The sequence below is a fragment of the Dermacentor andersoni genome, chromosome 4 (genome assembly GCF_023375885.2).
Source record: "Dermacentor andersoni chromosome 4, qqDerAnde1_hic_scaffold, whole genome shotgun sequence".
Classification (NCBI taxonomy): domain Eukaryota; kingdom Metazoa; phylum Arthropoda; class Arachnida; order Ixodida; family Ixodidae; genus Dermacentor; species Dermacentor andersoni.
Genome location: NC_092817.1, coordinates 20,115,941 through 20,139,684, shown reverse-complemented (window position 1 = coordinate 20,139,684; position 23,744 = coordinate 20,115,941). Strand labels below are relative to the sequence as shown.

General features: G+C 43.2%; 1 protein-coding gene across 3 annotated transcripts in view; it reads right to left on the bottom strand.

Moving 5' to 3' along the window:
• The window catches only part of Ac13E (Adenylyl cyclase 13E), a 138,853-nt gene that overhangs the window by 38,005 nt on the left and 77,104 nt on the right, over positions 1–23,744 (bottom strand). For 2 of the 3 annotated variants that reach the window (XM_050182646.3, XM_050182651.3), the window contains exons 2-4: positions 10,520–10,598; positions 4,752–6,368; positions 574–731 (exon numbers count right to left, since the gene is read on the bottom strand). In XM_050182646.3, coding sequence (XP_050038603.1) covers positions 574–731; positions 4,752–6,249 — 1,656 coding nt within the window. In that variant the 5' untranslated portion in view covers positions 6,250–6,368; positions 10,520–10,598. Of the gene's footprint in view, positions 1–573; positions 732–4,751; positions 6,369–10,519; positions 10,599–15,389; positions 15,642–23,744 lie in introns of those variants that run through there. The other variant, XM_050182647.2, reaches the window with a different exon arrangement.

The following is a 23,744-nucleotide window of genomic DNA, read 5'->3' as shown; positions in this document are numbered from 1 at the left end:
TCTCCAGTATCCTGTCTGCTTAATTATACTTAAACATCTACTTAAACGTCTCCAGAGCTCACTTTCACCAAGATGTAGCAAACATTAGCTCTCACATACTGCACATCAAGCTGCATTTGCTCCAGTGTTCCAGGCAGTCAAAGCTGCACAAAATGCAAGAATCTCACCCTATGATAGCTCGATTAGAATAGAATGATCAACAGCAAGTTACAACACTTGGTAAAAACGTAAGAATTCAGTACAAGTTTCAACGACAAAACTGCACTGCCACCTGCTCTCTATGCTTCCACAATAAAGAACAGTTTACAAGAAAGGCCAGTATTGAAAGACATACATCTTCTTTGTGATGTAATGAAATTGAGTGAACATAACTGATTGGCGTCTCTATGCAAATTCACTAACAGTTGAACAGCGGCATATCTGCCACGGAATTTTGAAGCTGTCACCAACCATGGTCGGCAGCATTTTAGGAAAGAATAGCGCATTATAACTTGACTGTACTAGACATCCACTGAGAACGTCTTTCGAGCACCTATAAGTAACAACAGAAGAAAACACAGAATTTGCTCTTACCCCAGGTTGGTGGGCTGGGCAGCTGACTTTTCGAGTGTCAATGGTCTTTGCGGTTTCTATAAAACCAATGGTGTGAGGCCAGGAATGTCGTGATGCCATCTGTTGCGCCTTGTCGAATGCTGTTGGCTTGCGGCCTCTGATGAAGTAGGTCTTGCGATCTAAGAATGCAAAGTTAGAACGACCTCAGAACCCACAAAAGACCCAGCACACCCTTAAACAACAACATGCAATTTTACATGTGTTAAGTGTCAAGGAAAAATGTGATGCACTGCAGTGCACAACCTGTTGTTCACATGATTGGACATATGGCATTTGCCTTAGGTGCTCAAATTCTACAAATCATTTCCAGTTGCCTCAAGAGCATGTGCAATACTGACAGTATTAGTGCTCTGTGCAGGCACATTAAAACATACACACAGAAGCTGCAAGAGACTGTTAATAAAGATGAAACTAACAAATCTGCCTACAGTAAATACAAGTGGTAGTCCTGATTTAAAAGGACACTAAAGGCGAATATTAAGTCAAGTAAAGGTTTGATTATTGGTTGAGAACGTCTAAGGTGTCAATATTATCGCAGACAGGGCTTTAGTAATCGAGAAATTGAGGAAAATGTAGGACACAATTAGAGACTCCCCCACAACATTCAGGTACTAGTCAGATGACATAGGCACTGCTCATAATACTTCTGTCACTAGTACTCAAGCACTCGTAATAAAAAGATAATTGCATAGCATTATAAGATGAAAGAAAATGCTCTTGTCCAGTTCTATTCGATCTCTAGCAAAAAGAACTCATTGATGTTACCCTTGAGGATGACACAGATGGTCGAAAGGTTTAGTTTTTGTTTGACTCTGTGCTGCCTGCGCTTTCGTGTTTCTGTAGTTTCAGTATCACATCATGCTGCGCTGGTTTTGCTGGCTCGTGAAACTCACATAAACTGCAAGTAGCACAGAATTCCAGGTCTATGTGATGTTGCGAGATGCCTGAACACTCCATGCCACTTGACCAAGAGCAGCTGAAGCAGCAACTCCAATGCTCTGCCTTGCCTCGGTTCCTCCTTGACCACATGTTTGTGTTTTGTGCAAAACACCATGGCGCCATCTGTCAGGCACCGTTTTACTAACCAATGGCAGTAAAGGTCAGTGATGACATAGGTAGCATCATCACTCCCCACTCAGGGGCAGGTGATTTGAACTGCGCTAAAGGTGTGCGGACCCTCCAGATGCAATTAACTCTTAAACTAAGTCTTTTCCTGGCACAAAACAAGCGCTGAAAGCTTTCTAGAACATTTTAACAGTCCATGTTAACTATATATTTGCCTTTATTGTGCCTTAAATTCTTGTAGTCCCAGTGTCAAGGAAGTAATACAGTATATAGTAAAGAGTACAATGTCAAAAATGTGTTACAGTTAATACCTGTGGCCTCTGCAGGGCTACCAAACAGCAAAAACACATTCTCCTCCTCAAACAAGCCCAGTCATAACTCCAAATGGAGTAACAACAGATTTTTAGTGTTAGCAACAGCAATGCATGATTCATAGAATTTGTGAGAAACCTTCACTTCAGCTTCCATCAACAGATGACGTTTCTCACTTGCATCATTCTGTAGCCTCTAAGTGCATCAGCATGCCATGGCAGAGTTAATTCACTCCAGTTAGCCTAAGTTTATGCAGTTTCTTGATGGAATTAAATAAGCCTTCCAGTCAATACTAAAGCAACCACTCCATAAATTTCTCACATGATTTCTAGTTGAAATGAAAGGAGGCTAAAGAGAGGTCATGATGAGCAGTTCTTTCATATTTTTAACAAGTTCAATATGGAAAATATTGTGAGCTTGGCAAGTGAGCTTGTGTCTTTAAATCTTCCTTCCCTACATGCACTACACTTTTCTCCACTGCTTCACTGCAGTTAACAATGTTTAAATCTCTTAGTGGTGCACTCAGTGAGATCCAATGCTGCATCACAACAAAATTTTTCCTTTGCTGAGGATTCCTCTTTTACTGCCTTTTACCCATAAGCTCTGACAAGGCAGTTCTTTCAAGATTTTTTGGACTAGCTATTATATGGTTTTTAGATTCCTGAAAAGTTGCTGACGAATTTCTCTTGGTCCCTATCAAAACAAAAAGTGGGAAGAAAAATGGACTGTGGTGGCTATCACCTGTCTCACTTGTATCACAAATAAATAGCTCTTACTGTGGCACAAAAGACCTTAGACATACTGTAATACCATATACTTTATTAAAATGATGCAATTACCTGCCTTGTATTATTATTTACTGACCGAAGACACTAAAAAATTGACAATTTGAAAGCAAACTTTTTAAATTCAGTTTTCAATACCTCTATCTAGAATGGGTGCAATGGGCAGACTCATAACTTTTGTTTACATATATATTATTTCTTGCTATTACAGTTAAAAAAAAAAGCATGTTGCTTTGATGTGAATCTTTGACTCAATCAGTTTTGTTTTGTACATCCTGCTTATACTCACAGGGTTAACCAAATATGGCAAATCAGTTTTGCGGAGTCCACAAGGTGGAGGAAAGTATATACATGAAAGGGGAAAATTCGCATCCACCCGAATTGTAGCACAAAGCTACAAAGGAAATCCATACGAGTTTCTCAGAAAGAAAGCCTCGCAGTTGAAGAAAAATTCCTCCTAGTCCAGGACTCAAACTCAGGACCAACACCTTTCTGGGGCGGTTGCTCTACTTTGTAGCTTCATGCTATAATTCGGGTGGATGTCAATTTTTGTTTTTCAGAGTTGACCAAAGCAGCAACCATATGAACTTAGTTCCGACACTGTTTTGGTGCATCATTGCTCAGCATTGGTGTAGTCACTTCAGATCACGTCATAAGTGCGCTGCTATTAATAGTAAAAAAAAGGTAAGAAGAACTAGGCTGGAACTTAGCACCAATAACTCTCTGAGCATGCCATAGCATACATATATTGTGATGACTGTGATGTCTTGACAGCTGCGTATGCATGAGCAACTCTTTAGCAGTTTTGTACACACTGTGACACAATCGTGTACGCTCAACACACCTAATGTTTTCTGTTAGATACCTCCAAAGTGAGTGAAGTCTGCCAATAATGCTATAAAGTAATGTGTGACCAATGGTGGGATCAAATCTCTGTCTTCCAGCACAGCAACTCAATGCTATAAACATTAGTCCATGATCGCACGTGTGCTTCTCCCATGCCAAAGTCGCTTTTTGAAATATCTTGCAGGTGCATTACATGCCAGTTTCTCACATTATTCTCTTGTGGTAGCTAGTGCTTGGAGACACTGTGTTAGCTTGCACTGCCTTTGGGATCGGCTCATATTTGTTGTCAGATGGATACCTACAAAGTGTGTGAGGTCCACATAAAATGGTATCACATTAAAAAATGCATCATGGTTTATCCGTATAAATTGGTAATCACATGAAGCACATTTCAGCAGGGGTAACAGTGTGGTCGTCATGAAGTCCAAAATAGATAGAGCGACACTAGATGATGCCAAACCAAAACTAGGTGAGAAATATGTTTCATGTGGTTGCCATTAAGGCAAGAAGTAATGACACAAATAAAGAAAAGATTGTAATTGCTAGTCTCCTTGCATTGCATAACTTGTATAACATTGCACAAGTGCAAACTGATTATAGTTGCAACTCTCAGTACCCAGCTGCAGGGTGCACACAAGTCTCGATTTGAAGCACCAAGACACTGATCTTGCTATGGAAAGTGCGTATGCAAGCTGCAATGAAGTTCTCTAAGCCTGCAAGACAGCATGTGGAAGGTAGATGGGACTCGAGATGAAAAAATGAAGCAGCCATTTGGCTTCAGCAAACAGGGAGCAGTAGTAATGTTTAAGCAGTAAGCACTGCATTGTGTGGAAACAGGTAATTTCTACGTTCCAATACAGTTCTGCAGTGCCAGGTGCTGATGACAGTGAAGTTGTCTGGGTGCTTTATCTAACTAAAAGGATATCACAGAAAAATTATTTCACGTATAAGTGGAAGAAGCAGTGCAGTGTGGCCTACATGTGGCAGCTGGGTGAAATAGAAAGCATTGTGGTCCATCATGAAGAAGGTAGTAAGAGACTTGCACAAGACACTATCAAAGTCATTCTCAAGACACATCATAAGCAACGTGCTATCAATGCTAAACATAAGGAGGAAAGTACCGTTACTCACTTAGGTCCATTGGCCCTTCCTCCATGTAGTAATGGTCAAGGAGGAATGCATGGGAGCTGTCTGACACATGCACCCTGCCAGGTCGTCCAGTTGATTCCATCTTGTTGGCATAGGAGACATCATTGGACCAGACATCAAACTTGAAGCGCTTGGTGCCCACGATGCCACACAGTACAGTGCCTGTGTGAACACCCACACGCATGTTCACCGACTCATTAGTGTCCTCATCGAATTCGGCAATGGCACGTATCATGGCAAGTCCCATTTCCACACAACAACGGGCGTGGTCAGGACGCGGCTCGGGGCAGCCGGAGACACAGTAGTAGCAGTCGCCAAGAGTGCTTATCTTCTCGCATCCAAGCTTGTTGCAGAGATAGTCAAAGCGCCCAAAAAGGTCATTCAGAAGGCCCACCAAGTGCTCGGCAGACTTGTTGGCACTCATCTGTGTGAAGCCAACAATGTCAGCAAAGAGGATGCTGACGTTTTCAATGCGGTGCATGTTGAAGGGACGGAAGATCATCTGTGAGGGCCGGGGACTGGTTGAAGGCTTTCGAGGCTGCTCGGAGGACGTGTCATCCTCTTCTGCATTGGTCATAAGCCACTCGGCCACCTTGGGCGGCATGACCGAATGAATCATTTTTTCCTTAAGCTGCTTCTCCACTTCAAGATCACGACGCACCATGAGTGATTGGCCGACCTTGAAGAATGTGTTACGCATTCCAATCTCAGTCATCACCCGGGTGTGCAGACCGACGAGATGAACGCAGAGCTGAAGGAGCACGCGCACAGCCACAACAGTGCCCGTAAGGGTGGGAATGAGCAGTGCCGAAAAGATCTCAAAAAGTATTGAGTAGGCACTGCAAACAGCCACAACCAAATACAGGGGCATTGGCAGCAGTGCGTATGTGATCATGAGCACCAGGATGCAGAGCGAGAAGGCCCCCACAGACAAAATGTGAACTGCACTGTCATCGCCACGCTCGTGTACAATTGGCGCAAACACTGAAAGGGATGCCGTGCACAGCACAACCACGGTGGCTAGTGACACCTTGACATAATTGGCAGTATAGTGCCGTGATTGGGTGAACACAAGAGCAGCCATGCTCGACACTGATACCAGCAGTGACACCACAACCGCGGCAACCCAGTGCGGCCGCACCATGCTGGCCGAGTAGATGCAGTACAGCAGGGAAGCCAGCACACAGTAGCAGAGGGCATACTGGAACCGCTGGCGTAGTTGCGGAAATGTGCTCCGTTTGTACTGGGCTTCAAGGATGTGCGAGTCAAAGCGTGGGTCCCACCAGGAGCGTGCCGCCCGGTCAAACAGCATAGGCAGCAGGCCTGAGTAGCGCCGGCCGCCGAGGCTGATGCTGCCCCCGGATGAGTGGCGATACGTGGGCAGTGCAATCTGCGAGGGCTGCAGGGAAATGCGCACCGACGTTCGCTCCTCCTCTGGGGCCGACCGGCTCGCAGAGAAGCTTGCCTGGTGGCCTGCCATGCTGCAGTCGTTGCCTCCTTCAAAGGCAGCCAGAATGTGGAGCCCACAGCACAGAACACCTGCTACCTGGTGGTGCTCTTTTGTTTGGTGGGAGGCACTCAGGATATTTTAGTTGAGTGCTGCATGAGAGGAGGACAAGATAGGTTCAGGGAAAACACCGGCAAGGCGGGAGATGGGAATTTAAGACGATTAGTAAAACGAGAACAAGGTGAAAGCCGGAGCCAATTTTCTGACAGGTGGATTTGTCTTTTTCAAGGCGACATATGCTTTCCTTGGCACGGATACGACTGCGACACGATAAAATTTAGAGAATTGCAAGCTATATAAGTTTTGTTACTTAGCTACAGGTACTATTCATTATATTTCCCTTTTGTATTTTTCATTCAGCTGCTACGTAATATGACTGCCGGAACCCTGATATACTTTAGTATTCACTTTATTTAACTACATCTTTTGCAAGACTCTCTCATGTCCGAAAAAAAAAGGAGAACATTGTGTGCTTTTGTTTTCTTTTGGTGCTCTCCCATTATAAAACATCCCAGTTAGTGCCCTTAAAGGTTAAGTAAGTTAATTAACATTTATGATGATGATACCATTTCCCTTGATATCCTTGCCATGATTATTTGTTCCTCTAGATGCAAGAAGGAAGATCAATAACTTGCCATACAATTCATGGAGACCAATAGATAGCCAAGGAAAGAAAGCAGGTGAAGGCAGCAAGGACGTATGTGATGATATTGAAAATTCAGTGATATAGGTGGCTGGCAATTTGTGCATCACAAGGATATTAAAAAGGTTAGAGAGACCTCTGTCCTGCTGTTGGCTTAATTATACCACCTACATATTTGCCTTGTTTTACAGTACTAAAAAAAATAACATGACGCACTACAAGAAGGGAATGTCAGTCATCAAGAACTGGATATTCTGTGTCGGAACTTTTTGAAACTTGGGAGATCAAAACCTACTCTGAGAAATATTCGAGTTTCAGGTCCATACCTACTGATATGGTATAGAAAAATCCACAAAAGGCAACAAATTAGTTTACAGCACTGGGCACTCTTTAGCATGTACTGAAATTCCAACCCAAAGCAGTTTTCAATGTCATCTAAGCACATACCTCATATCTGCTGCAAGATCAGCCCATGAGACAACACAAGCTCTCGAACAACACCCCAGTTGCCATACCATCACGGCAGATGTCATGTTCCTTAATATAATACCAGTTAGTAAGCTTATTTTAGCTGCAATAGCATTCTTGTAGAGCATGTGCCTCCCAGCCCTTGCATTAAAGGGCTCTGGTGAATGTGCTACTGTCACTGACATGTTTTACGTCATCCTTTGTAATGGAACTTTTATGGACATAGCACAATGTCACCAGTCATTGTCATTATTTTAATACTTGTATATTTTACACACTTCACAGCGATAAGAATTCAGGCCTCTTTTCCACCATGTTGCATCTACTATTTGCGATTAATTTTTTCCACTGACAGCTCATCGCCATTTGCATGGCACGCTTTGGCTATAATTTGGCCCTTGCATTAATAAACTCCATTAATCAATCATCAATAAGTCTATTTTAGGCATTTTGTGAGAAGACAATGTATTCATATTATCTACAAATCTGGGAGAACTTTTACATTTTGACTACATAGCATATACTGTATACAACTTTGACTGAACGGTTACCAAAGTGAGCCCAAGCTAAAAACTAGTAGAATTGCACTCCTCACACTTCTTTTTCATGTCTGTCACCAAAAGCTCTTGACAGAATTATTTCTGCAGACTGACAACAATACAGAATGCATTACATTTTGCACACAGATGGAACTTCACAAGGTTACTTGCACAGCCAACCCCATCAGAATCCCACTGTTGTTCCATTTTCATTTCTATGCAGTCAATATGGCATAATTAAGACAAACATTTACAGAATAATTTAGAAACTTGAGGGCGGCAACGATAATACTTGACAACTGAAATAAATTCAGCTGGTAACAGTTGCTTCACCCAGCACTTCTTTCTAACAGTTCCTGTAGGAGCCCTGACCACTTAAGCATGCAGATTAGTCGAAGCTTAATTATTATTAATCCAAACGATACATAACTATGCTGGTGTAAGAGCTAAAGGAAAAAGTGCCACAGCAAAACTGTCATGGGGACCTTTTATTGGTAAGACATTAGTTGATTACAAGACACGCAAGTATAAAAGCAGTATGCATGCAAGTGATTAAACTAGCACATTGTAAACAAGCAATATAAAAAGTAGCACAGTGAAAACACAGGTTCAAACAGTTCAGTAAGAGACATACATGCATCGGGAAAAGTAAGACAACAGAGAACAAAAAGAAAAACAATGGTACGAAAGCAAAGGAGCATACATAACCACCAAAATGGCAATAAATAAATAAATAAATAAATAAAATGCCGAAAGCTACAGTTCAAGAGCTTAGCATAAAAGGAAATTAGTATTTCAAAGCAGAGCAATGATGCTACTATATCACAAAGGAAGACTGTCAAACAGTATAAAAGAAAAGATATTATACATATAGTGCTTAAAACAGATGGTCTCTTATGACATGTGCTCAAGAAATATCTGTCTAAGATTGCTCTTATAATACCATCAGTTTATGTGAATGCAACGCAGTGAAGCTTCCACAAAAGTATGCTGGAGTGCTTTTCTGCACAAACAAATGGTGCTGCAGACATGCCTGCTACAGGGTAAACGAGATATTGTGCTGTCAACAACGAGAATTTTCAAAAATATCTGTACAATCCAAACATATTATCATTGTGTTGAACAAGTTTGTATTGAGTACATGATAATATTTAAGAGTGAGTCAACAAACAATGTGCAACTATTCCTTCCGAATAGAGTCCTATGAATTGAAAGTTCCAAAGACAACTGAATAAAAAAATATCATGCTCACCAATTTTCACATGTTCTTTATCATGTGCAACCAAGCAAGTCACACTGAAGAAAAAAGAAGATGGTGTTTTGCTAATCGCAATATCGAATTCATTGTCTCCTCATATTCAATGTACATCCTTCATTTACCAAGACTGGCTATCAGTTTGTGCATGTCTAACCTGCCTAGAAATACTTCTCAAAGTCAAAAGACAAGCAGTTTATCAAAATCAGCGAGAGGAAGGCCCCTGTTGCAAAGCTATGACCTAAATTATGTATTATGTGTATGCAGATTGTGATATAACACATCCAATTCTCAGCCTTTGCTATTGTTGTGACCAATCAAATGTGCCAAGCCACCACTTTATCTTGTTCCTAAGCATTCCATACATACATGTAATACCTTCTTCAAGTCATTTATCTGCTTTCATTTAATTCATATTACAATGCCCTAGTCATGAAAAGAATGTGTTAGAGGGACGTGCTGAGGCACACAAGTAATCTTAATTTAGTGACTGCACTTAGCTAATAAAAGAGGACTAACTTAAAGGAGGACCAGAAACACGACCTACAATTACAATTACACACTGAAAATATTAAGTGTATGCAGTAACAAGCTGTACAGTACTCACAGAACGAAAGGTGCCATTATGGGACTAATGTGCATGCTTCCACTTCCATTACTGCCTCCAGTTAGTAACTTTTGGCAAATAAGATTATCATAACTTTGGCTTGTACACTCAGATCAGAGTCTACACGACCTTTATTGACCAGAATCGAAACAACATAATTCTACATATGGAGTGTTCTAATTTAAAATTTCATTGTTGCATTTCATTCCATGAGTATAGTACCATCCCTGCATATTCAGGTAGCACATATTCTAATTGACAGCATTTGAATGTTGGCACGAGGTAAGGCCAGGAATGTCTGATAAACAAAACAAAATTCGGAGAGTTGGTAAGGCTGGCCAGAAGGATATTGTGCCATTGTTGTTTAAGTATTTTTGCATTATATGTGCGTATGATGTCCATGTAGCAACAACGAACCATAAAGATACATCGGGGATGCAGTCTATTAATAACTAGCTAATATTTACTTGCCCTACAATACGCGCTTCCATTATCATTGCAATACATTACATATATTTTCAAACAGCACACATCTTTCCAACATATTTTGCATTTTTGCTTATAGCCTGTTGTGGTCTCATAACACAAAGTGATAACTTTACAAATTAGCTCTACATAGAGGCACACGGCTCAAAAAACAGACTATGAAAGTGAAACAATTGCATAGAAACTATGCCTCTGTGGGACATTTCAGCCAAGGAGTAAACAAACAAAATACAACCTATACTTACAGACAATGTGGTAGCGTTAAGGACATGGCGAGTGGGGCAAGGTGCTTCTTCAACCAAAGGTGTGATCAATTGTAGTTTCCTGCAGGCAAGGATTTACATAACTAAAATGACTGAATGCACTGCAAAAGCATCACAGCTACGACAATGTGTAGAAGCCTTGTTCGTACAAAAAAGCAGCACTCGTTTGCACAAACTTCCGAGTGAGTGGTCTTTAAGACCTCGATTTGCATTCAATAACACTCCACTCCATCGCACAAATGAAAAATATTCTGCAAGAAATTTGAAAAGGGGCAAACATATGCCACTGCTCTGAATGCTGTAAGAGTTAATTTTTTTAAATGAATTAATAATGTGGCTAAAGCATTTATGACCAATTTAAGTTCAAACATGCATATTTTTCATGACTAACCACTGGTTATAAGGTCCTACTAGTGCCTACAACAGTATTGCACATATTTCTGATGTACGAAGCCCAATTTTGGAGCTGCGTCCTTCGTGACCCTATAAGTGCCTGTTTTTGCACTGAAAGACTGCTAGCAAGCAAGTACCTAGCATCTCATCTCAATTTGTGTTCCATTATCAGCCATTCTTGCTGCCAATTTAGACAAAATGACTACGACTGTGCAGCAGCAACTCACTCCACATTTGAGAATAATCTTAATCTTGCTTCAAACTGTTCTTACAGCCATGCCTTTCACAATGTCACAACATTTGGCTATATATAACTTGTTTTTGTGCTAGTTAGTTGATACTTGGAGAAGACGTCGCAGTGCAAATAAAAATGAATACAAAGGACACAAAACCAAACACTATTGACGCTACACTCATAATTTATTACAGTTGCCTATAAAACCAGAAGAAACATACAATAATAAGCACATGGACACAGGATTGTCATGACAAAGAAAACAAGTAAAAAATTGCGTATCGTTTCCAGACACACAAAATTAGCGCTGACGCATTCTGTGCCTCTTTTCCCGACATGGAAGGCTTCCAAAAGTTCATGTGCAGTTGTTTCTCTGCCTCTGCTCGAAACCTTAATCTTACAATACCGAGGTTCACACTTGCAAGCCATGTGATGTACAGGCAGATGCATGTTGCCTTTATTCTTCAGTGAATGATTGTGCTTCAGCGCTTGGTACTTGACGCACCACCCACTTTGACCTATTTAGGCCTTCCCACATGACAATGGTAACAGGTAAACCACACCAGCTACTAATTTCACATATGGCCTGGCGTGCTTCTACGGGTATCCACGCTTCCTGATTTTGCATAAAATTCCAGGGCATAGGCCAGTGAGTTTACACGGTGCCGAAAGAAACCACTGGTATCCCATACCCTACTATGTCTTGTGTACTATTTTTATTTGCGCTACGATGCCTCTGCCATCTGTATAATTAAATAACAGATTACCATCATAAAGAAACTGCCTGTGCTTCAGGACACCGAAAAAGAAAAATGACTGCTAATAAAATTATTCCCTACATAATTAATGCTCCACAATTAGAACTGCCACGAAGTCTGCCCTTGGGCTACCCACTGATTAGTGCCAAGTTATAAAACTAGCGCACTACAGTCCATTATGCTTAATATATATCATCTGAAAGCATCATATCTTGTTTATAAATGAAAATAGAAAATATGCAGTAATATCTTTTTGTTACAACAGTGAAGCAAGATATTAACCATTCTTGTTCTTATTAAGCATTCATTAATGCAAGGAAATTCAACGCATTTCAGGCCCTGCAGTTTTTATAGGGAATAAAAATGCTTGCTGTGTTTTTTTCATTCCACATCAAACTAATTTGTTATAGCATGTTTCAATGTTCACTTTTTTCGAATATATATTTTCTTTCTGACACATACAGTAATCATACAATGCACATCATATATATATATATATATATATATATATATATATATATGTACGTATACATAAAGATTCCAAAATTATATATTGCTAAGTGAACTTTTGTGCACATCTAACAAAAAACAAGTGCAGCTTACAATATTAAAGCAGGACTTGAGTAAATTGAAGTACATCTGCTCCAAAGTGATTTTGAGATTAAGAACAAATAAAAACAAGGGTAAATTTTAAAAATCTAAATGAACAATATCCTATGCGCATTTTATAGAAAGTTGAACAATAATAAAAGGTACTGCTTTGCTTTAAAACTCGAAGTATTCTACAATGAATAGGAAGGAAAAGGCTAGATTTTATGTGATTAGTTTCCTATTGCATGAAAATGTTATGTTGAGTGGCACATCTAATATGCCCAATGCAATTTACACAATGTCAGAAAGTGGCCCAGGAGTGCAGTGAAAGGTGATCATAACGTATAGTTGTGAGCAATATGAGAGGGAACACCGAATTATTTAAATAATGGTTAATCCTGATTTGTGAATTTTAATCTGACGTGTTGTTCTGGAACAGATAGCTTTCTGGCTGAACATTTAGTGCCATCAAACACTTGTATGCATGGCATCTGCATTAGCCACTACGGCGTCTTGAAGGCAGTTTCTGTGTACAACACAGGTACGTCAATGCAGCAAACACAAAGACATGACTGCGAACAAAATGGCAGCAATTAAGTAAACATGGCAGTTTGGAGTCCTAACCAAAAGTGACTCAAATGGAAGTTTGAAAAAATTCTGAGACTAGCCATGCGTTTTATATGTTCCAGGTATCACAGGACAGACACTGTAACACAAACATTAATGTTCTGTTGTTTAGATCTATTAGAAATATGCAGAAGGAAATATAGAATAAATACCCTGTTTCAGATATTGATAAACACAGTATCTATGTGCCCAGGAAAACGGAATAGGCGAATAAATCATGATTTCAGCCATATTCATTTTAATTTCTGGCAATATAATACCTGCAGTGACACATTTGGATTGTCACTTTCCATATATGCATGAACCACTTACTTGGCCAGGTCTGCTGTTGCTTCTGATGATGTCTGCACTTTTGACCACGCTGTGGACATGTATTATCATGAATGTGATGGCTAGTTTTTGCCTTTATTTTTTAATGCTTGACTGTTTTGTATAGATCAGCGTTTCTTTAGCTGTGCATCTTGGTTTTTATTTTGTATTCCCTGTAATAACCCCCAGTTGGGGGTTGACAGTATTCAACAAATAAATAAATAAATAATGCAATACAATAATGCAAGTTACAATTACTGCTATAACAGAAAAATTAGGCATACAGCTTCTTCTTAAAGCTAAGTTTAATGGGAGTTGAATATAAATTTCCCCCTAGATGTCGTAGAGTGATTTACGTGATACGTCAAATATTTACGCTATTTCTACAAAGCCTACACGAGTATGCATTGGAGGTATACAGTGTAAAAAAGAAAGCAGCTATACTTGCATAGGTATGTTGTACCATTGTAGCATTGTACCAGTGCTGTACATGTGCATCTCCTATTGTCACTGATCTTCTGAAATGTCTAACACAGGCTGTTCAAATGTCACAATAGTTCTAGCACTTGGCAACCAGTTGTTCCCAGGGCATGTAATTTGCTTGATGCTGCTGTGGTTGATATTTGTAGGTGTGAATGGATGTCAATATATTCAACGGTGTTGATGTTCCCACTGCACACTGGAATGTGCATCCAAAGAAGTATAACGGATGCTCCAAACAATGTTCCACCAAAGGTTTGATGTAATATTTGGATCAAATGTGTAACATCAAACCGTTGTTTTAAATATGAATGTTTAATATTGTGGCCCATTGCAGGATATCAGATTAAACCTTTGTACATTATATAACACATGAATAAACTGACTTAATGTCAATGACCCGACATACTCCATGAGAACCCAAAGATACGGCTATACGAGCCACCATATAGCCGGGTGCTCTCTCCGCCCTTTCTTTCTGCCTCTACTTTTTTTGTTTTTTCGGCCATCGTCTCGCGTTCTCAAGTACGGAAAAAGAGTCGGAGTTCGAATTAACACTTGGAGCTTCGAGTACCGTATCGGTACATGCGTCAAGGAAAGCACCCGGCTGATTTATCATGGTGCGTTTTTTTTATATCGTCATTGTTCTACGGCCGCAAATCGCCGCCCGTATCAACATCTTCGTCACACATACTTCTCGCACGCACAAGAATGTCGGTACAGCAATATCTCGACCACTCGAAATAAAAGCGCTACAACGCGAGCCAAGATTTTGGCCAAATCACTACTCAAACGACAAAATTAATTAATTGTTTAATTAATTAAAACGGCCAGACAGCGGGGAATCTAGCTGCTCCCGGGAGTTATAGAACTAAAATAAAGTCGGAACAAAGCGAAACAATTAATAATAGTTAAAAAAAAAAAAAAACTTTGCGTAGTCTCGTTAAAGTGAACTATAAGTCTCGTGGCTTAAATCAAAACTTGTAAATAAAGGGCACCGAAATAAAGACTTATAAAGACACATAGCGATTACGACCACCGGAAATCATTTGACGGAAGGTATCAAGGCATACTCCACACCACAGCCCGCGACTTTACGAAACCAATTAATTTCGAACCTCTATTTGTTACTGCCGGCCGGTATTCACGAGCCACAAGACATCCAGGTATACACGAACAAGTAGCGAACTGATCAAGGACATACCGTTTTTCTTCTCTGCAAGGGTGTGATCGAAGCGATCGAGCAGGATTTCGCAGGTTTAGCGAAATCTAGGTAGGGCGCACACGGACGAACTGCGGGAGCCGCGCAAAGCTGTCCCCGCGGCTCTTCAACGAAAGCGAACCGAACGCATAGCTTTCTCCGGCAAGTGGGCCATTGCCGTTTCTATAAGCTGCACCGACGATGCACCAGTGAATAGCGGCTGCTCACTGCAAGAATATAGACTCTCTCGCCTCTTACCTGCGCAAAGTTTCCTTTTTTTTTTCTTTGCGGTGAATCAGACGCCGACGGCCTCCAGCACCTACCGCAGCTTTCACACCCATTGGTGCGCCCACCCGCGCACCACCGCGACAGCCGACAGCCGTTCTGCAGCATGAGGGAAAAAGCGCGCTGACGCGGCTACGCCACTCGCACACCGGATGGCGCTGCCTGCGCTAGCGAGCCTACGAGCGATGTTAGCGTTACTTTGTGTTCGTTATTTCCTTCTGCCATCTCCTGCGAACGGTTGGAAGGCAAGGAAAACACGGCAGACTCGCTGTCAGCTGCACACTTTTTGTGCATTTGCTGCGTTGCGGACTTGTTTCGTTTATTTTCTGCTCGGCGATAGCTAAAGGATTGACGAGCTGTACCGAGTTACTAGCGGCTCGACGCGATATTTTTGTCGGGAGCCGACAGCGACGTGTCTTAGCACCCATTCCTTCTTCCTGGCAGTACGGTACACAGAAGGCTTTAATTGCGCTCCTGCTCAGCGGTAGGTTTCAGAACCCGTGTCCTAAAGTTCGGAAGCGCTTGTAATTCCACTGACCCTAAAGTAGATGGAAAAAGACGACAAGAGAAAATTTTGGAGTCTTACAATTGATTGTTTTACAGCGAAGCTGTATACCTCCACCGGGCAAGGAAATTTTCGTGTCGTAAGCAAAAAACTCCCCATACGTGGACCGATCCCGGAGACAGTGCAATGCAGGGCCAACCCGCGGTGGAGGTGAAACAGGCGTAAAGCACTCCCCATACGTGGGCCGATCCCGAAGATGGTGCAATGACGGGTCGACCCGCGGTGGAGGTGTAGTTCGCCATTAGGGGCCCACATACACAGCTTCGCTGGTCATCCTTCTTCACAGAGTGTAAGGGCACTGAGCTTTGCCTCTTTATTTTTTTATTTTTTTGCGTACCCTCTTGCGTGAACGCAAACATCGGAATAGAGAAATTCCCCTTTGAGATTTGCGCGCCACTAACGCTTAGAGAGAGAGAGAAATCTTTACAAGTAAAATACATCCAACTATCTATGCAACTCGGCAGATTATAAGTGTGTTATTTATTTATTTATTTATTTATTTATTTATTTATTTATTTTGTTCATGCTCCTTACCATGCACGGACCCTCACGCCCTGCTTAATCCATAGAGCCATGCTTGTGATGCATTCCACCCGGTCTTCTTCGGCTTCAGCGACTGTTGGCTTACTTTGCTAGCTACTCGCGCTGCCGACTCTGTAGGAAAAGGGAATTTCCATCGATGGGCATTGCTGACTACGTATTGACCGAAATGAAATTTCGAGTAAATCGCCTGTGAAAGGTACGTGTCGTTATATTATTGTGCGTCAAACGACGTTATATTATGCATGCGTGTTATCAGTCAAATTTATTTAACTGATAACAAACATGCATAACAAAACGTGATAACGTAATATACATAATCTGAACTACTTTGAATGAAGGGCATCCCTAACAATGATCAGTGTTAGGGATACCCTTCATTCAAAGAAGTTCATATGTAGCAGTACAAACTTGTTAAAATCGGGACGAAGCGTAATAGGCATTTGAACAAGAACATTGCCAAACTCTCGACAGACAACCACGCTTTATGAAGCGCCAGTCGAACACCACAGGATCTTGATTCCTTTGTTTGTTACGGCTTTTGACACGGCTTAGTGGTTTTGTTTGTGAAGGTCGCGCGATAACCGGGACCTTAGACTGCTTGCGTGGAAGGTCATCGAACTAAACACGAAACAAATTTAAACAGTATACACGTGGATAGGCATGACAGAAGTTATAGCGTCGCTCGGCGATTTTTATGGATACGTTCTGTTCGTGACTGACCTTCTCTTTCACTTCGGCAGCCTTCCCAAAAAATGCTGCAGTTGCATTTTAAAAGTCGGTGCTTTCCCGTTTGTCCTACCCACCATATACGCCGACTTCGACTGTGAGCGCGCCCACCTGTCTGGCATAAATTCCCTAGATATATTTTATATCTAGGGAACTTCCAGTGCCCCGAAGCCATAGGCTTCCGATACCCTCGCATATTCATTATGCGTATAGGTGTTTTTCTGCACTGCCGCATGCAACTTTATACCTGAGCGCGTTTGCGTGTCGTACAATGAGCGGAAGGATGTGGCGACAATGCGCACACGCCACCCGAGTGCTGTCGTATCTGCGCGCCAAGACTGTGAACTACGTTGCGGGTATTTCACAAGAACAAGCAAGGGTAACAGTTCGAAGACGTAAAGAAAAAAATAAATACGTACATGAGCACTGCTCTGATTGTAAACATAACAGCTGCACATAACATACAAAGGAAAGTAAAAAAGCACGAAAATACACTAAGGTATATATAAGTTGGTCGGGCTCATCAAGGCAATTTATTTTGACAGCGCATGATAACATCGACAAGGACGAGTCGCTGATGTATACATATGTCTTCACTGATCATCATGTCTATGCTCGTATGATGCAAGCTCCAAGAATCTCACCTGCGAGCTGTTCGCGCCTTCTTGAAACACGCATTGTTGTGAAACAATAGCTATTGTCAAAAGTAGCTGCCATCTATCACGATTAACCGTCCTTTCATTTTATTGTGTGTCCTGCATGCCTTTATACGCCGTTTAATTGTCCGACGGCAACATTCTGTGTTCCGTTCGTGCATCATTCTATTAACCTATCCTTATTCACAGCGAGGATTATATATATATATATATATATATATATATATATATATATATATATATATATAAGGCGAGCACATTGCATAACAGTGTGCTCGCCAATACTGTGAGTTACGTTATATGGCTCCCGTACATTAACTCTAGCCAGTACAAGCAGTCAGCGACCTCTCGCAATACTTTTGCAGAATCGGTGGCTTTTCTTTTGTGCTAGGGACGACGTTCTAACAAGAGGGTTCAGGGTGAATTTTTCATTTCGGCATCAAATTTATTTCGGCGTTGTGCTTCCAAGCCCAAGGGTGCGGGATCGAATACCGGCCTAGGCGGCCGCGTTTCGACGGGGATGAAATGTAAAAAGCGCCCGTGTACCGTGCATTGGGTGCACGTCAGGTGATCAAAATTATTCCGGAGTCCCTCACTATGCAGCGTGCCTCATAATGAAGTCGTGATTTTGGCACGCAGAGCACACGAATATAATTTTAACATTTATTTAGACAGAAAGATTTAAAAGAGGAAGGGGATTGGGCTGCACCTGAATGGGCAGTCAAAGGCGCACAGGCCGTTCGTTTTCAAAGAGCACAAAAGTTGCCCACTGGGCCGAATGATCGCGGTGGAGACCAACAGCGTCAGCACAGAGAGAGTACACGATCGTCTATATAGTCGCCACAGTGATTGGACATTGATTGTCTTGCACGGTAAATAAAATGGAGGACAGTTGCACAAAAAAGTGGTTCATGTTCATTGCGCGGCGGCGGGCACCGCACACGGCGTTGTCAGCCATTCCGATCAGTGCTGAGTAAGCTCTAGCGAAGGCAACGTATCAGAACCGATAGCCCGACGAGAGAGCGCGTGCCAAACGACGAAGCAGCGTCACAGCGAAATCGGGCGGAGCGCAGCGATTTTCATGTGGTGTTTGAGAGGCCTTGTACACGTCATCGTGACCAGTGACCGCGCAATGGCAGGTGTTAGGACCCAGGCTAGCGTATATCCCACCGCTGTCATACAGTTGTGATTCAGTGTCTGAGCGGCCATTACGTTTCCGTGGCTGGTGATGTGCCAGGTGCCGGGCGATCGAGAGGTCCGGGACGACGTCCGAGAGATGAGAAAGAGGTTTATTTGCAAATTTATATGACGAGCGTTTACATGTACTAGCACGAGTACCAGTACGAACACGAGCACGAGTCGGAGCACCCTAGGACTAGGAGCACCAGTACGAGTCGGAACACCCTCTAACCCCCCCCCCCCCTCCCTCCCGCAACATTCAAGATCCACTTTTTATGCACTTCTTGCACTTTCTCTCGTCGGGAAAATTCATTGTTCCGCAACATTCAAGATCCACTTTTTATGCACTTCTTGCACTTTCTCTCATCGGGAAAATTCATTGTTCTTCTTCTAGACCAAGCGATGCATTTCAATTTTTTGTACAAGTAATGTCCACCTCTTAGAGAAGACCAGCTCATGGACTAGAATTGTGCTGTCTGCCACAGGCAACTTTTTTTTTCATTCTTAAGTGTTCGCTGAAAGACCCGGTGTATACCGTACATACTCGTGAAAGGGCAGCACCTCCAACATGGCAGCCCAAAATGTGGGGGGGAAATGTCAAACGGAGAAGCTATCGCGTTCGGTGCTCCGATGCCGCGCGAGCGCGCCGGCGAATTTTCGCGCGCTGCGTAGTTCCCCGTGCCGCTGCTAGGTTGCTGCAGCCAGGGTGTGCACGAGATGCGGGGTGTGCACAAGTCGCCGGCTGCGCCAGCACCATTTCGACCGAAAGGTTCAGTCTCGTGCAAGGGCCGCACCACGCCATAAGTGTGAAAAAATGCGGCCCTTACACGAGTCTGTATGGTAGTACACTGTCGCTAGACCCCAAGTTTATCGAGCTCAATAGCGCCCCGTAAGATGCGGTCGATTGTTTTATTGTTCTTTGTTTGTTTGTTTTTCTCTTATTTCCTTCGTTATTTCTTCCTATGACTTCGAATATGTCATACTGGTAAGGGGGAAGTGCCTAATGGTGGTCGAAGTTCATTGCTGTGTTTCCACATGGTCTCAAAAAGAAAAAAAAAACGCTGACAGCAACCCACAGAGACCATGAAGCTGGAGAGCTATGGTGCAACTATGGGGTGGTCCTGCTCTAAAATTGGCGCCCGCTTCATCCGAAATTAAAACTTTTGCACGGGCGTTAACCGTTGCAAATAAAAATATAAAATGAAGAACTAGTGATGTCATCCTAAACACTCGCCCTGGTTGCTTAGTATCTTTGGCATTGCGCTGCTAAGTTCGCGTGATCAAATTCCGGCCTCGGCGACCGCATCTCTCTAGGGACGAAATGCCAAAACGGCCGTGTATACCGTGTATTGGGTACGCGTTATAGAACACCAGGTGGTCTAAATTAATCCGGAGCCCCTCACTACAACGTACCTCACAATAAGACCATGATTATAACGGCTCGTTTGAGGACGGGACACAGAAATAATGCACAGAGGACGATCGCCGAACTTCTTTCTGTGTCCCGTCCTCAAACGCGCCGTTATAACCATGTTCCATCAAACCAGTAACCAAGCAGCCCATCTAGGTCTCAAAAGGTCGTTATTCTGGCACGTAAAACACCAGAATTATTAATTTTTTTCTAATGCGAAAGCGTTCAATGGCGGATTGAGCAAGAAAGCCGGCGGCGTCTGTAGCAGCCAAACGGCACTTTCCATTGGCTTTAGTTACGTTGGCTCGCGCTTGCTGTCTCGGGCCTCGACGGAGCACAGAGTGGGCGAAAGGGCGTGCTACGGAAGCAGCCGCTTCCGTAGCACGCCAGCCGTTGCGTGAGGGGAGAGGGCACCAGGCGACGCACGTCACCCTCGCTCTCGGAGGCGCTTCCCTTCTCCGCGGAAGCGCTTGCCTGCGTTCTAACCTTTCTAACTGCGGCAAAACGCGGCAAGCAGCTCAACAAGCTCGCTCGCCCTTGATGAGCTCATAACTCAGAGGACCGCTCAGCAGCGTTCAATGGGGCATTGGTGCTTCGCATTCTCAAACCATAAGAAGTGCTTAGGTGCGCTCGAGGGTTATCTCTACTTTTTTTTTTTTTTTTTTTTTTTAAGTGTAATGCGAAACAGAGGGACGAATATTCCGGAGGTCATTGGGCCTTGCGAAGAATTGAGCTCATCGCCGGTGTAGGCGGAGTACACGTCACAGTATTTTATCGCTAAGTTTAATCCATATCGGTTGTAACGCGCCAGCACTTATATAGGTATGTGTTACAGTGTATTAGAGCGACGACCTGTGCGTCAGTCTGCGCCTGCGGGTTCTTTTTTTAATAAGAACACATGGATTACCATGTACTATAAAGCCAAGGCGCAGACAGGAACCAAGTGTACGCTACACAGAAATGGGGGACGGAGGGAGGTTCAGAAAGCAGTCGCGCAAACGTTACCGGTGCAATGCTCGAAAAACCAATAAGCAATATTTAGTTAGAAGGTGGTAACATTTGCACAAACAAGATGCTGTGAATTCTTATCGCAAAATGCAAACAGTGGTATCCGCACATAATGCCGTCACCAGTGTACGATCGACCGTGCAGCAGTTGCTGCGCATATGCTATATGAACAGAGTGTGAATCTCGAACGGATGCGCGGACGAAAAACGAGAAAAGATCCGTGATAATCCTGTCTCCCACATCGTTGCACAGAGAAGGAAGGTCGGTGCGGTGTGTCGCGCAGGTTCCTTCACCAGTGCCGCTTAGAAAGATTTCTTTTAAAATTTTTGTTCTTGTACGTACACGATTACGGAGCGCGCACCTTTACTGACCATATAAAGTGCAGTGCGCTGTTAAAGGGAAGACACGAATGTAGAGCACGTGGTTAAATTTCTCCGTTTGGCAGGTGCATACTATAACCGCCTGGCTTTGTATCAGGCGAGCTGTACCTAGCGGCGCTGCCAATTTTCTACACATCTTCAGCGCACTAACTACAGCCGTGCATTAACTATAGCTATACAGCCGGCACTTGCAGCTGTAGAGCACCAGGAAATTGAGAACCGCACACTGTATAGAATGTCCCCTTTAACAGTATGCACAGTCGAGCGCCCATACAACGAGGCAATAATTATATTCCGGTTCTATTGCGAGCTGGGCGACCTTTACACCGAAAATACCTCTGTATAACGAATGACTTCGGAGGCTCCAAGCACTTCGTTATAAAGGTGTTCGACTGTAAACGGCATTGCAGAGGCTAGCGCCTGCAAAATATAGGCTTCTAGAAGACGCAGCTTATACACCGGGTGTTCTTTTTAGAAGGTCCGAGATTTTTTTTAAATGCCTATGGCCATTCTAATCCTTGATATAAATTAATTACTCAACGAGGCGGCCATTACTTTTACGAGAAATCAAAATGCTTAATTGAACAATTGACATAATTAAGCTAATTGACTCTTAAATTACTTACACTACGACATATATTTAAACATACGAATTATAGCCGGTGAGTTCGCTAGGCGTATCCACTTGGAACTAATTCTGTGGATTGTACCAGTTTCGAGATGTTAATTTTTAAGGTGTCCTACGAAATGTATCGGCGTTCAAGTTCGAAACTGGTGCAGTCCAGGCGAACTCACCGGCTGTAATTCGTAGATCTAAACATACGCCGTAAAATAATTAAACAACACGTTAAGGTAATTATGTTAATTATTTCATTAAGCATATTGATTTGTCGTAGAAGTAATGACAGCCTCACAGAGTAACTTAGCTCATGGGTAAGATTTGTGCTATCTGCCATAGGCAATTTCTAAAACTTTTGGACCTGGTAAAACAAAACAAGAGTGCCCGGTATAGCTTTCACCGATACACTCTTTCCCAATATTCCGTTGCAACGCCTACGCAGTTTCCAGTTTATTCGATGCGATGCCGAGGCACTCGAACGGAACAACCAGCGTACAAGCAGGAGAAAGTGCTCCGGGGGGGGGCTGCTCTTGCTGCAAGCCGCGCGCGACGTGCGGCCATGCATCCTTCATTGCTTCCGGGGCCCATCCGGTCCGATCGCACGGCCCAAGTCGCGCGCGACGCTTGGTCGGCTATCAGCGCCGCGGTAAGTACTCCGAACTAATCCCGGCCGAGGAACGAGACAGCCGGGACTCATAAAAGAAGCGAACGCCATTCATTGCCCCCGTGCTTTCGGCGCACGCCGATGTAGAACGTCTGAAGGTCAGCGCCGTGGCTTTCGCCGACGTTGCGTCACTCGGACAGAGCGGGATGGCCGATCCATTTCTGATAAGGCGCTGCGCCGGTCTTTGCTAGGAACACACACACACACGTACACGCAGTTGTGCAGCCGATCTTATAATTAGCATGGCCAGGATCGAACACCCACAAAAAACGTTGTGCAAGTACAGTACGGCCCATGCAAACAGCTCATGGCTCGCGCTCTGGAGGCCCTTCTTGAGTTGCGGTTGCCGCAGCGTAGTCAGTGTGCACGCGTGCACGAACAAGCCCGGTAGCCGCGATATGCTGGTCGCCGCCCTTGCAAGGCTGCAGGATATACAAAACACCTACAGACCTTAAATTCTCGTGTTCCAAGGGGATATTAGTGCCATACGCTCGACCGCAGCTTGTGTGTTGCTCGTTGTACACGCTACCGTGGCATACGCTTTGTTAGGACACTCCTCCCCAGCAGATCGGCAATG